Source organism: Aspergillus wentii, assembly GCF_001890725.1.
Source record: "Aspergillus wentii DTO 134E9 unplaced genomic scaffold ASPWEscaffold_3, whole genome shotgun sequence".
NCBI lineage: Eukaryota > Fungi > Ascomycota > Eurotiomycetes > Eurotiales > Aspergillaceae > Aspergillus > Aspergillus wentii.
Window position 1 is genome coordinate 1,185,322 of NW_024467834.1, and position 20,529 is coordinate 1,205,850.

General features: G+C 46.3%; 5 protein-coding genes across 5 annotated transcripts; all 5 read left to right on the forward strand.

Annotated features, from left to right (window-relative positions):
* Positions 1 to 42: 42 nt before the first annotated feature.
* ASPWEDRAFT_58559 (uncharacterized protein) lies at positions 43 to 3,145 on the forward strand. Its single transcript, XM_040838390.1, has 8 exons — positions 43 to 428; positions 488 to 548; positions 600 to 1,158; positions 1,981 to 2,046; positions 2,147 to 2,209; positions 2,261 to 2,577; positions 2,675 to 2,749; positions 2,814 to 3,145. Exons 1-8 carry the CDS (start codon positions 407 to 409, stop codon positions 3,061 to 3,063), a joined length of 1,413 nt encoding a protein of 470 aa, XP_040690428.1. The 5' UTR covers positions 43 to 406; the 3' UTR covers positions 3,064 to 3,145.
* Positions 3,146 to 3,339: 194 nt separating this feature from the next.
* On the forward strand, positions 3,340 to 5,046 carry ASPWEDRAFT_38382 (CCDC90 family protein). The gene is made up of 3 exons (XM_040834871.1): positions 3,340 to 4,070; positions 4,132 to 4,465; positions 4,522 to 5,046. The coding sequence occupies exons 1-3, from the start codon at positions 3,524 to 3,526 to the stop codon at positions 4,577 to 4,579; spliced, it is 939 nt and encodes a 312-aa protein (XP_040690429.1). The 5' UTR covers positions 3,340 to 3,523; the 3' UTR covers positions 4,580 to 5,046.
* Positions 5,047 to 5,672: 626 nt separating this feature from the next.
* ASPWEDRAFT_26209 (uncharacterized protein) lies at positions 5,673 to 7,577 on the forward strand (the record flags this gene model as incomplete). The annotated part of the gene is made up of 2 exons (XM_040832819.1): positions 5,673 to 5,919; positions 5,983 to 7,577. 2 exons carry the CDS (start codon positions 5,673 to 5,675, stop codon positions 7,575 to 7,577), a joined length of 1,842 nt encoding a protein of 613 aa, XP_040690430.1.
* A 1,162-nt stretch (positions 7,578 to 8,739) lies between these two features.
* ASPWEDRAFT_38384 (putative SNF2 family helicase/ATPase) lies at positions 8,740 to 13,827 on the forward strand. The gene is made up of 5 exons (XM_040834872.1): positions 8,740 to 9,071; positions 9,134 to 9,318; positions 9,373 to 12,628; positions 12,694 to 13,151; positions 13,207 to 13,827. The coding sequence occupies exons 1-5, from the start codon at positions 9,038 to 9,040 to the stop codon at positions 13,744 to 13,746; spliced, it is 4,473 nt and encodes a 1,490-aa protein (XP_040690431.1). The 5' UTR covers positions 8,740 to 9,037; the 3' UTR covers positions 13,747 to 13,827.
* Positions 13,828 to 14,033: 206 nt separating this feature from the next.
* On the forward strand, positions 14,034 to 20,109 carry ASPWEDRAFT_38385 (ECM29 family proteasome component). The gene is made up of 4 exons (XM_040834873.1): positions 14,034 to 19,079; positions 19,137 to 19,339; positions 19,409 to 19,482; positions 19,535 to 20,109. Exons 1-4 carry the CDS (start codon positions 14,151 to 14,153, stop codon positions 19,921 to 19,923), a joined length of 5,595 nt encoding a protein of 1,864 aa, XP_040690432.1. The 5' UTR covers positions 14,034 to 14,150; the 3' UTR covers positions 19,924 to 20,109.
* The last annotated feature ends 420 nt before the right edge of the window (positions 20,110 to 20,529 follow it).

The window sequence follows — 20,529 nt, forward strand, 5'->3', positions numbered from 1 at the left end:
TGAGAAAGGGGAGCTCCAGCCTCCAGCAGTTCAGCTATTGTGGACAAATTGTGGGTGGCTGGTCCATTGATCGATCCTCATTGGCGCTGCTGCCCAAGGGCGGTTTTACTATGTACAGTAAGACAAACGGGAGGAAGGTTGTGGGTGCCTGAGGCTGCAATTTATTGCCGACGTCATCTTCTTGGCCAGATGTTCAGGCTGTCATCGTTGGACTGCGACCGGCTTCTCTCTTCTTTTGTGATTAGAGGAAGCTCAAGTTACGTGGGATACTGCGACGAATATTCAAGGATAGAGTGATCTAGGTATCAAGCAACAACTTATTTAGTCCATCACGCAAATCACATCATCATGTCAAGTAAGTCTATGCAGACTTCTTATGTACTAAGCCATAGCCAGTCTAACTTGCATGATAGGAAAGCTGGACTATTGTAAGCTTTGTCTTAAATTGATTTTTTCTTTCTTGGGGCTCATTTTGACTTGAATACAGACAAGGTTCTGGGAGTCCATGAGGACGCAACACAACAGCAAATCCGTAGTGCTTACAAAAGGCACGCATATCTATCTGAATCAGGTTGATACTTGCTAACACTACCTGACAGGGAATCATTAAAATCGCATCCCGATCGTGTAGCTGCAGACTCCCCTGAAAGACCTGCCCGCACCCGCAAATTTCAAGAAATCAACGATGCCTATTTTACATTGTCCGACCCATCACGCCGACAAGAATATGACACAGCACGGGCCTTTGAAGAGGCAGAGGAAGGAGGACCAGAAGTGCCCCCGGGTGGTGCGGGTGGCTTCCCATGGTCCTCCTTTGGATTTGGCGCAGGTGCAGCAGATCGCGAAGAGCGTGCGTCTGAACAGTTCGGTTCTGTTTTTGAAGAAATGTTGCGAGAAGAAGGACTTGCGAATGAAGATAGCGATGGCCAAGGGCGAACTCGCACTCGGCCTACTTCCCGATTTTGGTCCCTTGTTGGTGGAGTTAGCGGTGGTGCACTGGGTTTCATTGTGGGCAACGTTCCTGGAGCCTTTGCTGGCGCCGTGGCAGGGAACCGACTCGGTGCTGTCCGAGATGCCAAGGGTAAAAGTGTCTACGAGGTGTTTCTTCAATTACCGCAGCAGGACCGGGCTCGGCTGTTGAGTGAATTGGCGACCAAGGTCTTTCAGTCTGCCATGGGACATTGAACATATTCTATATCCTGATTTACAGATTATGTGAGATGTTTGGGCTATAGATTGAATTTGGTTTCAAATATACATACGGCGTAATGTTTGGTTGAATGAGGTTTTGTCATATGGGCATTGATGTATATGGACAATAAGCTGGCAGATATTGAGTTCCTAGACTAACAGACAGTGTTGTCTGCTGAATAGTGATTTTTTATAATCTATGGACTAGATTGAAACTCTGAAGCTGGTTCAGTATATGAAGGTTTATTGGTACATATGTACTCCGTACCAAGGTAGGTACCTATGTATGTACGTATGGATCCGCTAATATTCCTATGCAATTTGATAGATTCCTAACACCCCAGTCACTGACAAAAATCAGTCCAAATGTTGGTTTGGATATCTAGGTTCAATAGCATCACATAGTCCACTTTACAATGATTCATGTGAAGCAGAAGCACCCTCGGATCATTGGATGTTTTCCTCTTGCCGTTTAGGTTATCGATAAGCCTTCTCCAAAGACCCACGACGATCCCCAGTCCCAGCAACTGACCGCCTTTGGCCTGGTGGCCTTGGTGCCTGGAGTCTGGACACCCAAAAACAACCCCACCGGCCCCTCGTCTCACCGCTTGCGGTCAGGACACGTCCCGGTGGGGGTATTAATAGCCCGTGGTCCCTGGATCGAGTCATTATTATTTCCTTCTTGTGACTTCGTGACCCTGTGATATTTCGGTATATTATCTTATACACTCTTTGGAATAATTCAGCATCATGGCCACCGAAGCCGCCAGTGTCTATCCAGCCTTGGAGAACCGTCCTGTGAAGAACACAATCTGCCTGTTCGATGTCGACGGTACTTTGACACCTGCAAGGAGGGTATGTTTGTCTCTATCCTGGGATACCCGTGGCAATTGTCATGCATATCTTCAATCATGAGATAGAATTACAACAGCTAACAATTTCCCCTGTTGTACAGAGTGTCTCCCCTGAGATGCTCGAACTGCTCTCTCAATTGCGTCACAAGTGTGCCATTGGATTTGTTAGTCTTCTTCCTCTCCCAAATTCTCGGTATAATTCTCATGCGGCTCAGGTTGGTGGTTCCGATCTTCCTAAGCAGCAAGAGCAACTCGGCACAGCTTCCATCAATGTCACTACTCTCTTCGACTTCTGCTTTGCCGAGAACGGATTGACCGCGATTCGTTTGGGCAAGCCTCTTGCTAGCAACAGCTTTATCCAATGGCTTGGGGAGGAGAAGTACCAGAACCTGGTTAACTTCTGCCTCAAATACATTGCAGACTTGAAGCTGCCTAAGAAGCGGGGTACTTTCGTTGAATTTCGCAACGGAATGGTTAACATTAGTCCCATTGGACGCAATGCCAGCGTCGATGAGAGACACGAATTTGAAGCGTATGTATATCTCCTGGCTGTCTCGCATAGCTGCAGATGCCAGTTTCTTCGAGCGGAAGGTTTGGTGATCGAATAGATTGACTGACGCTCTTTGCAGATACGACAAGGTGCACAACATCAGAAAGACCCTTGTTGAAGCTTTGAAGAAGGAATTCCCCGACTATGGACTGACGTGAGTTATAGCCCCGAGGCTGTTTCTTTTGGCTATGTTTCTAACATCTCTCTCTTGGCACCAGTTTTTCCATTGGCGGTCAGATCTCCTTCGATGTCTTCCCCACTGGCTGGGACAAGACTTACTGCCTACAACATGTCGAGGCGGAGAAGGGTATCTCGGGCACCGAATACACTACTATCCACTTCTTCGGAGACAAGTCGTTCCCTGGTGGTAACGACCACGAGATCTACGCCGACTCTAGAACAATCGGACACGCAGTGACCGGCCCCGAGGACACCATCAAGCAGCTGAAGGAAATCTTCCACCTATAAATGAAGTGGCCAGCCGCATGGGTCCAGTTTGATCTTGTTTAGAAACTAATGCTCTATGATGAACAATAATGTAGAAGGAAATTTCAGAAAACAAAAACAAGATAAACCTATATAACGCTAAATATTCAATAATATTACAAATGTTTGCTTCCAGCTGATTCAGGCTCCAGGGTTAACTATAACCACAGTATTAGTAAATTTTATTTTGATCGACCGACTACATCATCTCATCTCGTGTATGCATTAAAAATACCATCCATGCACTCGGGTGCTTCCGCCTCCGCGTCGCTTCGCCGAATCGGAGCAAAATCAGTCTGCAACTTAGTCATCGGTATTTCTCAACTCCATTCACCTTCACTCCATTATTACAGAAGCTTGACATACTCGACGCAATAGCGAGAGTGGTCTATTACCATACCCTCTCCCCGCCCATGTACAGCCATTCTTCTACGCAATAAGGATGGCGCCATCAAAGAACGTCACGGAGGTGCCGCGTTCCATCCTCCCTCGCCTGACCTGGAATGGCTCCTCTCCCCGGACTACCGTCACTCCACCCCAGCCCTCCGCATTATCAAGAAAACGACAGCAGAAGCGGCAGCAGCATGTACAGGGCTGGTATCCTGCAAGACATCAACTTAATACTCTAGCGTTCTCTCCTCGCTCATCTCCCTTCTTTACAACACCCCAGGACACAAACTCGACATCTACGATCGCTAGGCGTTCATCCACATCGTCGCACACTACTTCCTACCGTCCTTCTGTCGAGCCTCTTAGTAATCCGGTCCGATACAATGGCGTGTACGTTGCTGTGTTCAAGTCAGCCCGGCGTGCTTTCCATGCTTCAGCTGCTCGGGAGCGGGATCACCACTTCGACACGCTAAAGTTCGTTCAACGCTTAAAGGATGAAGGTTTCAGCGAGGAACAAGCCGTCGCTATGATGAGGGTTTTGAATGATGTTATCCAAGAGTCGATCCAGAACTTGACTCGGACAATGGTTCTCAAGGAAGGTTAGTTGCTCCTAGTCGTGTACCAACCAACAGATTGTCCTAGTTTAACACCTACGCCTAGACTCTGAAAGATCAACATACACGCAAAAGGTTGATTTTGCCAAACTTCGCTCTGAACTCCTCAACGCAGACTCGACTGAAGCGCAACTGACACACTCTTCGCATGAAAAAATCGCCGCGGATCTTGCGAAGCTTAACTCACGTCTTCGGGATGAGATTGGGCGCACGCAAGCATCCGTCCGCTTGGACTTGAACCTTGAGAAAGGCAGGATTCGCGAAGAGGCCAATGGCCAGGAAATGCGTATCAAAGAGACAGAAACCAGAATCGAACAAGAAGTTGCGGGGCTGAGAGAACGAGTAGAAGCTGTTAAATTTTCTACACTGCAGTGGCTGATGTATGACTCCTTGACAATCTCTTTTTGCTGTCACTCTGTACTAACTTATCTTCCAGGGGTGTTTGTACCGGTACTGCAGCACTGATTCTTGGTGCCTGGCGTCTTTTTATGTGAGTGTCTAGGTTTCAAGACCGGTATGCTGGAGATCATTTTTGTGAGACTTCCATCAGTGTTCTTGGGATTCTCCCTTGATTGTACAATAACTTCTCGCTTGCCATCTGCTTCTGTTCGATAAGACCAAAGCAAGAGGCACTATTCCACCTTTGTTTTTTATTTTTTTTTATTTACTTTATTTTAACATGCAAGGCATATCTCCTCTATGGCTGTGGACTAGACAAGGGTGCTAGTTTTGCCTAATGAGATTCGTCAGTGGAAACCACTGTACCCATATACTAAAACGTTTGCTTGAGATAGCAATGTTCACACGGAAGATCAAAAGCCCTTGAAAATAAATAAGCATTATGACATTTTTACCTTAGGCAAAATAGCATGTATGACAGGAAAGACAGGAAAGTCTGGAAACCAGGCCCTAAAGATGATCTGTTTGAACTACTATCAAGTAATACCACTTTACTTTACCAGAGCTTCATACCGTAGTAATTTGAGATTGATAAATTACTCTGCTTATAAAACGACAATAAACCTGTTCTTAAAATCTTATTTTGAATCAATATATGTGTCGCCTGTTGATCACCTACGGGACTCCGCCCACGTTACATTCTCCAAGAAATCAACAATGTGGCACTACTGCAGGTGATCTCACCAATTACACAATTAATCACAATCAACTGAGAGGGGGAAACAACATTTCCTCTTCATCAAACTAGCTAAGATTCTATAAGCCAAATCACATTCACCATCGATTAAGGACAACGAAAACTTAGTGGTGTAACTATTGGAAATGGAGCAGCGGCCCTCTACTACATTATCGGAAAGTCCGGGGGGAGGCACTCTTCAAGGGGGCATATCTCGACAACACGTCATGCCCACAGATAGTCCCTCGTGGGATTCCTGGCCAAAATTTCTTGTCGCAGTACTACTTCTGGCGCTCATTATACGGGCTGTTGCGAGGACTTTCAGGTTCTCGCGGTTTCTATCTTCACCAAACAACGAGAAGTCCCAAGAGACCGAGGTTGAATTTGAACCCAGAGTAAAAAGCAGTCTGTACCAAGAAGTATTTCTGCGAAGGACCTTTAGACCAGTCATCATGGCCGTGTTTTCTGTCTCTTGTTGCATCCTTCTATGGCTTGGGTATCTCCCGACAGCGCTCTCAGCTGCCAGGTTATCTGGGATTTCCCACCAGCAATCTCAAGTATCCAATGCAAACAGTCTGGTGGATGTCTTCCAGGTATACCAGCCTATTCCAAATAAAGCAAATGGAAGTATTGGCTGCAATCGAGATGTTCTCCTTATGGACCATGTATTTGGCTACAGCTATGGCAAACCGTTTATTGGTGAGCAGAGATCAAGTACAGATATCTAGCTACCTATTCCATGTTGATCTGATCAGTTTTCAGGCATTTATGAGCCGCCGGACTGTGATTTTGATACTGTCCGAATCAACCTCACGGTCACCTCGAGAGGACGGCAGTTTGATCGACTCGCATCGATGTATCTGGGAGACACAGAGGTCTTCCGAACATCGACAGCCGAGCCAACAACTAATGGGATAGTTTGGACTTATATCAAAGAAATGTCCCAGTATAACACGCTGTGGAAGGAACAGCAAAAATTGATATTTGAACTCGGAAACTTGATCGACAACACTTATACTGGTAGTTTCAATATTACGCTGACTGCTTATTTCTCTCACAACCAAAATGTTAAGACAGCCGACATCATTTTGCCGATAACTGCGCGGAAATCAGCATCCAATTCATCAAGTGCTTTTACTGTTCCCTCTGACAACACGACTGTGCTCTATCAATTCCCTCCTACAGCTTCCCGTGCCGTGGTATCAATTTCAGCATGCGGACAATCTGAAGAAGAATTCTGGTGGTCAAATGTTTTATCTACGGACACAAAATCTTTCAACAGCGTGGCTGGTGACCTGTATGGGCATTCGCCTTTCCGTGAGATTCAGCTGTTCATCGATGGAATTCTTGCCGGAGTCGTCTGGCCCTTTCCCGTTATCTTTACTGGAGGCGTCGCTCCGGGTTTCTGGCGTCCTATTGTTGGAATCGATGCATTTGATCTTCGACAGCCAGAAATCGACATCTCTCCATTTCTTCCATTGCTGACTGATGGTCATGATCATTCATTTGAAATCAGGGTTGCTGGCCTGGATACCTCTGCCGATGGGACGGCGGTTCTTTCCGACTTTGTTGGTTCATACTGGGTTGTCACCGGAAATATCTTTCTGTATCTGGCCAAGGATGCATCATATTCGGTGACCAGAGACACTAGCAATGACATACCTAGCATTTTTGCACCGGCACCCAAATTTACTGTCACACGGAATCTCGTTAAAGACCAGAGTGGAAAGAATGAGTCCCTTTCATACTCCGTGATCGCCGAACGGACATTTAATGTTAGCTCGTCTGACTTCTCATGGAGCCAGGTCCTCTCGTATTCCAATTTCGGTCTCATCAATCAACAAGGCACAAGTCAGGCAAACAGCCAAAGTACTATTGGAAACATTTCATCCATGCGACTTGGGAACGACGAGGAATCGGACGATATCACTTTCGAATACCCTTTGGTTGTGAACACTACCTATGGTGGCACCGATGCAAGCAAGGAGTTTACTATCGATGCTTCGATGAAAAGGGGCCTCGATATCGAGGCAACTGGGGTGACCGGTATTTCAACCTATACCCTCACTTCTGGAGCTTCGCGTTTGCATACAGAACAATGGGGCAGGGCGCATTACAAGTCGATCACAGGCGGGAATTCAACCTCTTCGGGCGATACTTTTGACCGATTTGAAAGCAATACAGAAGGAAGCTCATACCGTAGGTCTGTCCGAGCAATTGATGGAAGTGTGGTTCTCGATACAAATTCAAGTGACGTAACCCATCCATTGCTTGTATCTCAGAGTGCTTCACATTCCGTGGGACGAGACAGTATCAGAAGTATTCTAGGGAGAGGGCCTGGGCTTTTGCAAAATTAGGGTAATACTGAATTATATCTCTCGTTGTCATGAAAATAAGGGTGGGTCTTGGCCGTGATTAGTCGGATAAATTCAGCTGTTAATTGTTGATTATTATGTAAGATAAAATATATCATCGTCTGCCACCCAGTTTTTACCCCTTTTATAGCTATAAAAGAAAACCCTATGTAGTATTTATAGCTATAAAAAAATCCCTACTACATTTCTATACACACCTCTAATCACTTTTTTATATAGATCCTTTCCCTTTCTCTCCCCCCTATTATTAAATTTATGAGCATTAATAACCACTACAGGCATTTTCAGTCTATAGTTAAATATATAACACCTATTAAGTGAGTTCTTTTAGTCATTCTACCTATATAATCACTTACTTACAGCCTCTTTTCTAGGAAGTCTAAGCCCTTATAGTGATTTCACTTCCTATAACTTAATTACGCGCCCGCATTTAATTCTTAATTATTATATAAGATTAAATACATCACTACCTACTCCCCTATCTAAAAAAATTAATTGATCTTAACTAAATATATGTCACACCCTGGGATCTTGTAATGGTACCGAACTGTCAATCTGCGAGTTAAGCCTGGAAATACTAACCTGTGACCCTAATCTAAGGATGTTAACAGTAACTGGGGTGCTCCTATGAGCTGAGGGTGCTTGATAATATGGTAAGGTAGTCAAGGAGAGAAGCAAGGCCAAAGAAGTATGTATACTTCTTTAATTAAGCAAGAGATATGCTAACAAGTGTATATAGAATGATTAGGGTGAATGATGAAGGGTAGCTGTAGGTTTATGACTTTTATTAATCATGAAGAACTATCTAAGTACATGAAATAAGTGTCCTTATATATCCTTCCTGAATGTCTATGGTACTTCAGAAAGTCCTTTAAATGGTATGCGCGGGGTATACTAAGATATATCAAGGCCCACGAAATCTCGCGCGAAATCCCGCCCACCCCCTGATACACCACGTATCTGACCCCTGCCCACCTATTTGACCCCTAGATATCTAATATATTTTAACCACAAATTTACATAATAAGAATATCCATTTCTCTGGCCGCTTGATTCTGCCTGGTACGGTCACTGATAAGGGTGCCGTAACAATATAGTGCTTGGATATAGACTAAAATTTTTAAATAAAGGTGGCAAGGGCGTAAGCCCGAGCCCCCTTCCTAAAGCCGCTGTGAGCGAAGCGAATGCTAGAGCGGCTTGTTGACAATAATGTATATAAGCCTAAGAAGTGTGTACCCCATTTGCCATTCCATTCTAATTCTTTTATGATGCCTGAACCCGGGCAAATGATAATCCAGCTTTTGATCAACCAAAAACAAGTTATCACCACGTGACCGAGCGCGATAAGATGGATGCATATAGTCCTGTCGATTACTCTTCTTTGTTCTGACACCTACCACACCCTACGTTATACAGGATTTGACAGGGGGAGAGATACTACAATGGCAGTGGTACAGGCGGAAGTTTTCTATCCAGGTAAGAGGCACGATCTCGTACCTTAAGTCTAAAGGCCAGTTACTTATATGCTCGTGTTCTAGGCGCTGTGCCTGATTCTCTGGCCACCGTTTTCGCGCAAAATGAAGCGACTGGCCTTGAGGGCATTCCAAACAAACGTCGCAAGGTAACACCATCGGGACCTAAGAGTCTTCGATTCGAAAATGGAGTTACTGACACGGGAATCCCTCGTGGCTATATTCCTCTGGCACGCTTTAATCTCCGCGTGGTATGTCTCACTAACAGCCACCCACGGATGATCTAACTGACCGTTCTTTGTAAGAAATTTGCAGAGGCAAACCCTGCCCTAGGGGAACCTTCAAGCAGCGCCACTGATTTATCTGATCCCCTACCTGTCCTTCTGGACGGTACCAAAAACATTCGAGATTCTTCTTCCCGCTACCCAAGCCACTCAGTTGATACTACTCCATATGATCGCTTCAACCTGGAGCTAGGTATATTGCCAAAGAGAAATGTCATACTCAGTGAAAGATCTACAGATCCAGAAATAATAGAATTTGGCAACAATCTTGGATTCGCCCAACGATTTGTATGCGCTGATCGCTATCACGCCAGGGTCCCGCCAGTGTGTCATCAGGCTACTCTCTATCTCCTATCGGATAATAAATCCTTCCACTTGGAAACTGTCATTCTATGGCAGGATTCATTGGAAATCCCAAGTTTCAACAAACTAGATCTGAACGTCTTGATTTTATTCTCAAGATACGTGCTGCAGGAGCCAGAAAAGAATCTGAGGTATCATCTTCCTCGTAGCCAACGATATGAATATCTGAGAACACCTGAGAAGTACTGGTCGCCTCGAGATTTCTATGATAACGTCCATGTCCCACATGATACATCTCGTTCATCGGCGCAGATAAAGTGCGATACCATTAAATGTCAACTCTATCCTTTCCAAAGAAGAGCGGTCAGGTGGCTCTTGCAAAGAGAGAACATGGAAATCCAACCGGATGGAAGAGTAATACCGGTTGAAAGAAGACTGGATGATCGTCTCCCTGTGTCTTTCCAACGGTTCACGGATGCAGATGGGCGAGTGTATTTTGCGAGCCATCTTTTTTTGGTCATCGCTACTGATATATCCGGCTGGTATGATGCAGAGAAATCTCTGAAGGGTGGAATTCTTGCCGAAGAAATGGGACTGGGTAAGACCGTCGAAATGATCAGCTTGATATCTTTGAACCGTCGATCACTCTTGTTGGAAGCCCAGGATCCAGGTATCGATAGCGATGGCTCGAATCCGAGGCCATCAGGCGCAACATTGATAATTACGCCACCTGCGATCCTCGAGCAATGGAAGCAAGAATTTGAGCTACACGCACCAGGACTCCATGTATTACACTATACCGGCATCCAGCGTCACCAGGAACTATCGGACGAAAAGCTTATCGAGCTGCTTGCTAATTACGACGTTGTGCTCACTACATATAATGTAATCTCGCGGGAGATCCACTATGCCAGCGATGCCCCGAAGCGGAATTTGCGCCACGAAAAGAGGTTTGAGGCCCGGAAGACGCCTCTTGTTCGAATATCGTGGTGGCGAGTCTGTCTCGATGAAGCTCAGATGATTGAAAATGGTGTTAGTAATGCGGCGAAGGTTGCTCGCCTGATTCCCCGTCAAATTTCGTGGGCCGTTACCGGGACGCCTCTTCGCAAAGATATTAGTGACCTCTATGGCCTTTTACTATTCCTCCACTGCTGGCCACTTTGTGATGCTTGGGAGAGGCTATGTGGATTTTCGTCCGTATTGTCACACATTGTCAATACCATTGCACTTCGACATAGCAAAGACCATGTTCGCAGCGAACTCAGCCTCCCACCCCAGAAGAGAGTAGTCATTACTGTTCCATTTAACGCGGTTGAAGAACAACACTATGCACAGTTGCACGAAGAAATGTCTGCGGACTGTGGCCTTGATATTTCAGGTGCACCACTCATTCCTAACTGGAAACCAAATGACGCCATTACCGAGAAGATGCGAATCTGGCTAACGCGACTTCGTCAGACCTGCCTACACCCTGAAGTTTCCGGAAGCAATCGTCGAGCCCTAGGCACTGGAGACGGTCCGCTACGCTCTGTGGCTGAAGTTCTGGAAGTAATGATTGATCAAAATGACACACTCATACGCACTGAAGAGCGTGCCCTTCTGCTTTCACAACTAAGACGGGGTCAACTACTAGAAAATGCCACTCGTGGCCGAGAAGCTCTCGCTTTGTGGATGGCTTCGTTAGAGCGCGCTAGTGAAATCGTTAAAGAATGTCGAAGCCAGCTGCGTAAAGAGCGCACTCAGCAACGAATGGCTGCCACTGGATCGGACCAAGACACAGCGTCAGTCGACAGTAGTGGCTATAATGATGTCGAAGAACCGGACAAAAATAGTCGCATAGGGACATACCGTCAGAGACTACGCGCTGCTCTTGAGATTGAACACATTTGTATATTCTTTACGGGAAACGCATATTATCAGATTAAAACTGACTCGGAACTTACTGCTCCTGGCTCGGAAGAATTCAAAGCCCTTGAAAAACGTGAAGAGGAGGCGTACGAAGCCGCAAAATTGATTCGAAAAGAGATGTTAGCCGAAATTTCTCAGAAGGTTGACCGGTATATGATGGCTATTAAGAACAAAGACCAAAGAAAAGAATTCGTGCACATTCCTCTGATAAAAACTCATCTTTACAATAAAGGTCTCGAGTCACGCCGTGTACTTGACAAGCTTGAAGGCTTTTGCGAGGCTATGAACCGACATGCTGATCAGTACAACGAATGGCGCAACATCATGATCAAGCTACTGTCCCAGTCTCTGATAGACCAAGAAGAGAACTCAGAGCTTGAAGGAAATGAGTACGAAAAGTCAACTAAACACCAGGAAGAGATGTACGTCTACATGGAAGCCCTGCGTGCAATGTTTGCCGACCGGCATGATGCTCTGACCGGCCAGAAGAATGTCCTCATTGCCCACGAGGTCAAAAGGGGTACTATACAGGCTCAAAAAGGCGAGGGTCCTTCCCCGACGCTTTTTCTGTCAGTTATGAATACACGCAGCGAATTTATTCCTGACCCCGAACTTGGCTCCCTCCGCGGAATCATCAGCGAGCTTCGCAGCCTTTCGACTTCACTTGAGTGGCAAGGAAGTGGGGGAAGTGCGAGAGCACGCGCCGAATCCGAACTTGTCAATATGGTGCTCAATACCACAAGCCAAATAGCTTCTGAGCAAGCTAAGGTTGCTTCAGGCCTAGAAAGGGAAGTAGAAATGTTTCGGGATACGATGAACAACCGTCTTGAATATTATCGTCAGTTGCAACAGATCTCGGATACAGTTGCACCATATGACGAAGAGAGCGTTGGGAAGCCCTTGGATGACGAACTCTTTGATGACAGATTGAGAAAGGAAGGTGTCATAGATGGAAAGATTTCTGCCCTAAAGGCAAAACGTCGTTATCTTATTCACATCAGGGATGATTCAGGGTCAGATGAGTCCTCGAGAATATGTGTCATTTGTCAGATGGGCTTTGAAACTGGTAAGTCCTCGTTTCTTTCCAGGCTGTCAATGCGTACCCATAGACTTTCTAACATAATAATGTAGGTGTCTTGACAATTTGTGGTCACAAGTACTGCAAGGATTGCTTGCGCCTATGGTGGCGCCAACACCGGACCTGTCCTACGTGCAAGAAACGTCTAAAAGCGAATGACTTTCATCAAATTACCTATAAGCCCCAGGATTTTGTTGTGCAAGAGGAGAAAACACCAGCCAAGATAGAGCATGAACGCTCTTCCAATAGCCACATATATACGGATATAAGCTCCGGGCTTCTGAAAGAGATCAAAAACATCGACCTTACCGGCTCTTTTGGCACCAAAGTCGATACCTTAGCACGTCATATTTTGTGGCTACGTGATCATGACCCTGGTGCTCAATCGGTTGTTTTCTCTCAGTATAAGAACTTTCTCGAAGTTTTGGGCAGTGCATTCTCCCACTTTAAAATTGGATACAGCAGCATCGATAATAAAGACGGTATAGAAAGCTTCAAGAGTGATCCTGCAGTAAGTTTATCGTACCGCTCCCCGGCTCTTTGGTCAAATGCTTATCAGTTTTTAGGTTGAATGCTTTCTTTTGCACGCGAAGGCCCATTCCTCCGGGCTAAACTTGGTCAATGCAACCCATGTGTTCCTCTGTGAGCCACTCATCAATACTGCTATCGAACTTCAGGCTATTGCTCGTGTGCATCGGATTGGCCAACATCAGCCCACTACTGTTTGGATGTATCTTGTTTCCGACACAGTCGAACAATCGATTTACGACCTATCAGTGTCCCGCCGTCTAGAACATATCATCCAAAAGGAAAAGGAAAAAGACGCTCGCTCCTTGGAGAAACATGGCAATAAAGAGACTATGATCGAAAATATTACTGAGACAGCCATCGACTCAGCAAATTCGATGGAAATAGAAGATGCAGCACTGTCCAAGCTGATGGCGGGGGGTGCATCGGGCGGTGAACTTGTCAAGAAAGATGATCTTTGGCAATGTCTCTTCGGAAACCCCAATCAGAGGCAAAAGGAAAATAGTGCTGAAGGCGATGTCCATCGATTTCTGAGAGGCGAAGCAGCAGAAAAAAGGCGAGAAGCTCCTACCTCGTGATCGATCAGGATACCATATAGAAGCCGGTCTTGGTGTGCTATCGGGGTATGGATGTGGTGGACTTTGATTTATTGCTCTGACTATATATGATGATGAATCCATGCAATTCTCTTATCTTAATCCTCGTTTGATTCTTGTTATCCCAGCCAGCGTAGCTTGAAAGACCAAGAATGCCAGGTCATGTCACATGTGATTACTAATCAACAGACACCTCCCAATCGGGATAGTATCATCGTATCCACTTTGGGCCAGTGACGCGGAGTATCACTGCCTGCAGACCAGGGGAGATTGAATCACCCCCATCTCTCTTTTGCTGATTTCCCCCTCTCTTCCCTTCATCTTCAACTTTTTGCAGTATAGATGTGTAGAATCAATCATCTTTGTTTCACAAATTAAGTCTTGTTATGGCTTCAGACGCCACGTCAGCGAGTCCCGAGGCCCGCGAGCTCAGTTTAATATCCAAAGTTGAGCTAAGAATTGCTCTGGCTGATACGGATGAGAAGCTTCAAACTCTTCTTCACACTTATTTGGCTCCTTTACTGTTGAAGCTTGGGTCCGAAAGCCTTGCGGTGCGCAACAAAATAATCGCCGTGTGTCAGCACATCAACACACGAGTTCAAGCCCCGTCGATTCAACTGCCTGTTGCAGCCTTGCTGAAGCAGTTCAAGGAGCAAAAATCACAGCTCATCAGACATTTTGATTTGGTTTATTTGCAGCAAGGCATCGACCGTCTCGGTTCGAGTGCAAGAATCGAGATTCTGCTTCCTTTGCTTCAGGGAATTTCGGAGATTGGCACGTCGGTCAACCAAGGTGCCATCGTTTTCAATCTGGTCCTGCGACTTCTGCCCCTGTTAAAGCTACCGCCAAAGGGAAGTGAAGATGATGTACAGCTTAAGTCTCGGCTTGGTCTTTCCGATCGGGATACCGAGTTTTTATCTTCGTGGTTCGAAAAGTTACTTCTTCTCTTACCCGCCGACAAGAACTCAGCAACCTGTCCTGGACTGTCTTCAGAAGCTTATACCTTTTTAAACAAGGACGCTCCTATAGCTGAAACATGGAATCCCTCTGCAAATGGCGGGCTGAATCTTACCGAGACCAAGGTTAATGCCTTGAGATTTATCGCCAGTGGGGCCTTTACTGATTCAGAACGGTTTCTCCCGGCTCTTATTGCATCTGCAGATGCGAATTATCGCCTGTCTGATCTTGGTGAAGAGATTCTAAAACGGTTTATTCCAAATCTAGAAGACCCCAATGTTGTCCTGCAATTGTACAACCTATATCTCGGAAGTGAAGGGCCTGATGGCGCACCTCCTGCCCGACCTTCTTTGCAGGTGAGACTCTTAGTCTTTCTTGGTAAATCAGTCAAAGCGACAACGGATACTGGAAAGATCATTCGATTGATCGAAGAAGGCCTTCTATCAGACGCCGCAAGGTCATCACAGGGACTGCAAGCATCCAAATTAAGAAGCCAGATCTTTACGTTTACTACATGGGTGGTTCGAATGGGCTCTCCTTCTGACCTAAAACAAATGGCTCCGAAAGTCATCGCAGGTCTGAAGGATTTTATCCAGTCTCAAGGCTGGCCGAGTCCCGCGGCAAGCGGACAGAGGCTACCTGCAACAGATATTAGTCTGCGAGGACTTGCTTACGAGAGCATTGGTATTCTGGTTCCTAAAGTTGACTTCCAGGTGCAAGATCAAAACCAGGAGTTCTCGGAAATCCAGCTTATCCAATGGCTTTTCACGTCTTTGAGCTCTGATGATTCGAGTCCTCAGATATTTGTAAGCGTCGAGCAAGCCTTGGGAAGCATTCTCAACTCCTCGCTGGATAGCTGGGATACAAGGTTCCAAGAGCAGATTCGGCCATTCTTAGTTCATCAGATGAACAGTGAACCCGGACAAGAAGACTCCATATCAGGGTTTAGAATTGCTCGAAGCCCTCAATATGCCGCTGTGCGGTTTGCCAATAGATTCTTACCCTATAACGATGTTTCAGCTCGCTGGATCGACCTTATAGCTGTTGCACGTGGGTCGGAAAGGCGACAAGAGGTTGTGGAGGAAGGCAAGAAAGGACTTCACCCTTACTGGTACCGACTTCTCAACCCCACTAAGGACAAGCAGTGGATTTATTCCCCATCAGATGTTTCAGAGCATACCTCATGGTACAAATTCCCGACCTTCTCCGAAGCCACTCGGTTTTTGCTTGGCTCATCAGGTTCTACTGGGGCTTCCACGGTGGAGGGGCTGTCTGCATCAGACATATTATCGGGACCTTATAAGAAGGCCCTCGCGCCTGCAATTGCATTCCTTCGAAACATCCTTCTCTGGGAATCATATTCAAAGTTTGGGGTCACCGCTGAGATAGAACAAGACTGGGAGGATAGACTCGACGTGCTGCTTACAACCGACGAACAAGCACGATCTGCCTTAAAGCAATATATCCAGGTCTCTGATAAGGAAGCTGTATTTATACTTTTGAAAAGTGCTTTGAGTGGCATTGTTTATGAGAATCAAGAGGGTCTGCAACAATGTGGTGCACATTTTGTTAGCATTTGCTCTTTGGCATCGAATGATATAGTCGGGGCAATTGTCCCACGCACACTCGCATTGAAGACTCCCTTGAGCAGCAATGATCCAGAAATGCAAAACACAGCTGCGCGAGCGATCGGAATACTTGCCTCCCATCCTGCATTTGCCGAAGGGGACCTCGCAGCTTTTATTGGGGAATTATCCAATTCCGTCACTTTGTGGAATACAGCTATTGGTGAGGCTGTACTCCGGGTCCGAGGAGCAATTCTAGCAGAGTCATATTTATTTAGCAGGCTTGCTTTCCGCAAAGCACTGCACAAAGTTCCTGAAACGCAAGTAAAGCAGTTCATTGGCACGATCTTTGATATAATTGAAGTCGCACGCGATTCCCTTCTCCGACGGACTGCACACGTCGCAATCGGTCAACTCAGTCTTTCAGGAATCTTGTCTCAAACTGTTCTCCCCGAAACTGGCTGGAAGACCATCAAAGATAAGCTGACACAGGATGCCAAGACAGAGAGCGAGGTGCCGATTATAGCAATGGGATATCTTTCTCTGACCTTTTCACGGGATAATCCCAATGATACGCAGTTTCAAGAGATTTTGAATGCACTATATGGGTTACATGAGATCCGCAGCCCAGAAGTTCATTTTTCAGTCGGTGAAGCATTGGGTGATGCTGCAATTGGATGGGGCTCTAAGTCACTTATTCGAGAGCTCGACATTGATGAAGAATACCCCAAGTCAACCATATCGACCACGGTCCTGGCCGATATGGCTGACAAGATCATCGCTGACTGCAGAGCATCCAAGCCCTCTCTCAGAAAAGCTTCCGCCATCTGGCTATTATGTCTGGTCAAGAATTGTGGCCACGCACAAGAAATGCAAGATCGTCTACGAAAGTGCCAGGCGGCCTTCGCGGGTCTACTTGGAGATAGGGATGAAGTGGTACAGGAATCTGGAGCTCAAGGGCTTGGCCTTGTCTATGAGATGGGAGATCGGGAACTAAAAGATGACCTTGTGCGCGACTTGGTTAACTCTTTCACAGGAAACAACTCTGGTCTCAGAGGAGGTAGGGTAAACGACGATACCGAGCTCTTTGAGCCTGGGGCCCTGCCAACCGGAGAAGGTTCTTCCGTCAACACCTATAAAGATATCATGAACCTTGCTGCCGAAGCTGGTGATCCCACGCTAGTGTATCGTTTCATGTCCTTAGCTTCCAACAACGCCATCTGGTCGAACCGTGCGGCTTTTAGCAAATTAGGTATCAGTAACATTTTCTCTGATTCGAGTGTCAATGGCTATCTAGCCAAGAACCCCAAAATCTATCCAAAATTGTTCCGTTATCGATTTGACCCGAATCCCAATGTGCAGCGATCCATGAACACAATTTGGCATACTTTGGTCAAGGATCCTACGGTGGTGGTTGATACTCATTACGGCGAAATCATGGGAGACCTGTTGAAGAGTATGCTGTCGGGCCGGGAGTGGCGAGTGCGACAGGCAAGCTGTGCTGCTATCTCGGACCTGATCCAGGGCCGCCAGCCGGAAAAATACACCCAATACATGGATGAGATCTTTACGAAGGCATTCAAATTGTTAGATGATATCAAAGAGACAGTCCGAGTGGCAGCTCTTCGACTTTGTCAGACGATCACGAACGCAGTTATCCGCATTCTGGAAATTAGTGACACGGAAACCAAACGAGCGAACACCATGTTGGGAACTGTGATACCGTTTCTACTCAGCGACAAGGGAATGGAATCCGGCGTTCAAGAGGTTCAGGGATTCGCTATTGGAGCTTTAGTGCAGATGATTAAGAAGAGTCCCAGCAGGTCGCTACGCCCATTTGTGCCTCACGTGTTGGAGCAATTTCTCAACTCTCTCAGCTCTCTGGAGCCGCAGGCCGTCAATTACGTCCATCTTAACGCTGATAAGTATGGAATGACTGGTCAGGAAATCGACAAGATGAGGTTGTCGAGTATCCGGACATCGCCTATGATGGAGGTGATTGAGCGGTACCTGATTGATATTCTGGACGATGACAGTACTAAGGAATTTGCGATCAAGTTGGAGGGCGTGCTGCGTTCTGCTGTCGGGCTCCCCACGAAAGTTGGGTGTAGCCGTGTGTTGGTTCTCCTCAGCATGAGGACAGTGCTGTTCCGTCCTTATGCGGATCGTTTCATCCAGGTCCTTAGTAAATATGTTGTCGATCGAAATGACACTGTCAGCGCATCTTACTGTACATCCATCGGCTATCTCATCCGCCTAGCTTCCGACGATCGGGTTCTGAAGACGATTGAATACGCAAAGAACCTTTACATGACGGCTGAAGAAGCCAATCAGCGAGTTATATCAGCAGAAATACTTCATTCGACTGCAAAACTCTCCAACGACCGGTTTATGTCATTCGCTACTACCGCGTTGCCTTTTGTCTTCGTTTCCAAGTATGATACTGACGAACACGTAAGAGAGGTGTTTGAGAAGACCTGGCAGGAAAACGTGGGTGGATCGCGTGCGGTATCACTGTATATCAAGGAGATCCTCGGGCTTGTATCGGTCAATCTGGAATCGCCGCGTTGGGCTATTAAGCATACAGCTGCGCATGCAATCGCCAACGCGATCATGTCGCTAGACCCTGAGATCGATTTAGCAACCAGCGAGAAAGTCTGGCCGACTCTGGAGAAAGCCTTGGCTGGAAAGACATGGGACGGTAAGGAGGTTGTGCTCAAAGCGTTTGTGAAGTTTGCGGGACAAGCCAAGAAACTGTGGCATGAAAAGCCACAGATTGGTGATTTGATGAAGGTATGTTTACTTTCTTTTTGTTCCTCTGTCGTTGACACACTGATTGATTCGATCAAGGTTATTGCAATCCGGGAGGCGAAACGGAACAATGCCGCCTATCGGCCATTTGCCCTCACTGGGTTAGGGGGAATCGCACAAGCGCGCAAGGATCTTGATCTCATGCCAGATGCGCTGAGCATTGTGACTCGAGTGTTAGCTGAGGTCCTCGAAGATGACGGAGACCGGATGGATATCGACTCTGGTAGCGGTCACAAATCGGGGTATGTCTACAAAGCCTTTTTGTTTTTTCTTTTAATTCAAAATCTAAACTGATCATGCTGTGGAAACAGTCTAGACGATACATTGGCAGCCTGCATCAAATGTCTTATGCAATGCATCAACCCCGCGGCCCATGAATCTGGAGGTTAGTCCCCCTTGTAGCCATCATCTGGACCGGACACTGACTCGAGACACAGCCATGAACACGTACCTGGCAGATATGACCCCGGTGGCCAGCAAGGCGCTAAAGAACGGAGGGCGCAATGTGCAGACAACACTATACGAAGAACTGCGGATTCTTTTTACAAGGCTAGCTGAGTGGATATCACAACCGGATAGTAAACTGCAAGAGCCCTTGGCGGCGCTAGCGGATGGGCTACTCTGTCGTGAGATAGACACATCCGTGGAAGCCATCCGTAAGGAACACGCACAGGCGGCGGCTGCATACGTGACTCTAGGTCAGCAGACAGGGTTCGGGGTGAGCGAACAATTACAAGAATCGATCAAGGCCTGGAGAGATGGAGAGAGATCGGGGACAGTGCAGCATTTTCTGGACCAGGCACTGGCAAAGCTCATACCACAGTGAGATCTGAGCATCATATCCATCCACGTGGTAGATCAAAGTTTATGTTAGTTTATAAGAGCATATTTGGAATTTTTAGCATGGATGGCAGATTATGGTGGTGGTGGTGGTGATGATGATAATGATGGGACTTTAGCTTGAGAGGCTTTCGTTCTAGGTTGTGATGTTTTTTTTTTTTTTTTTTTTTTTTTTTTTTTTTTTTTAATAAATCACTCCTAGTCTAAAATAACTAGGAAAAACGCCACTCGCTAAAGATGAATGAATACATTGAGACATCCATCATGCCTTGGGATTAGCATCATGTTTTGTATATGAACCGGCAATCAATAGTCTGCTGTTCCTGGTGAGAATCCAGAACGGCCTGGCCGGGTCTTTGTGTTATTATTAGCTGCCTCTTTTTTTTTTTCGGATCCGATGCTTTTCCATCCATTTCTGTCTCTGTTTCTGCTTCTCTTTCTTCCTTCATTCCTGGACTTTTGTTTCCCTTACATCCCACATGGTTCGCACAGTTTTTGCTGAGGTTTGCTTTTTCCCCAGACACTAATCAAATCCCGTATCCCTCCTATCATATCCCATCCCATCCCATCTTCTTTTATTCCGCTTTTCTTC

Excerpts from the sequence above, each read along its gene's own strand:
- ASPWEDRAFT_38384 (XM_040834872.1), top strand. The coding sequence starts at position 9,038 with ATGGCAGTGGTACAGGCGGAAGTTTTCTATCCAG. Across the intron at positions 9,319-9,372 it reads CACGCTTTAATCTCCGCGTG|AAATTTGCAGAGGCAAACCC; the intron begins GTATGTCTCACT and ends GTTCTTTGTAAG. Across the intron at positions 13,152-13,206 it reads GCTTCAAGAGTGATCCTGCA|GTTGAATGCTTTCTTTTGCA; the intron begins GTAAGTTTATCG and ends ATCAGTTTTTAG.
- ASPWEDRAFT_58559 (XM_040838390.1), top strand. The coding sequence starts at position 407 with ATGATAGGAAAGCTGGACTATT. Across the intron at positions 1,159-1,980 it reads TGAGTGAATTGGCGACCAAG|AACCGTCCTGTGAAGAACAC; the intron begins GTCTTTCAGTCT and ends CCAGCCTTGGAG. Across the intron at positions 2,750-2,813 it reads TTCCCCGACTATGGACTGAC|TTTTTCCATTGGCGGTCAGA; the intron begins GTGAGTTATAGC and ends TCTTGGCACCAG.
- ASPWEDRAFT_38382 (XM_040834871.1), top strand. The coding sequence starts at position 3,524 with ATGGCGCCATCAAAGAACGTCACGGAGGTGCCGCGTTCCATCCTCCCT. Across the intron at positions 4,071-4,131 it reads GACAATGGTTCTCAAGGAAG|ACTCTGAAAGATCAACATAC; the intron begins GTTAGTTGCTCC and ends ACCTACGCCTAG. Across the intron at positions 4,466-4,521 it reads TCTACACTGCAGTGGCTGAT|GGGTGTTTGTACCGGTACTG; the intron begins GTATGACTCCTT and ends CTTATCTTCCAG.
- ASPWEDRAFT_38385 (XM_040834873.1), top strand. The coding sequence starts at position 14,151 with ATGGCTTCAGACGCCACGTCAGCGAGTCCCGAGGCCCGCGAGCTCAGT. Across the intron at positions 19,340-19,408 it reads GGTAGCGGTCACAAATCGGG|TCTAGACGATACATTGGCAG; the intron begins GTATGTCTACAA and ends CTGTGGAAACAG. Across the intron at positions 19,483-19,534 it reads CGCGGCCCATGAATCTGGAG|CCATGAACACGTACCTGGCA; the intron begins GTTAGTCCCCCT and ends CTCGAGACACAG.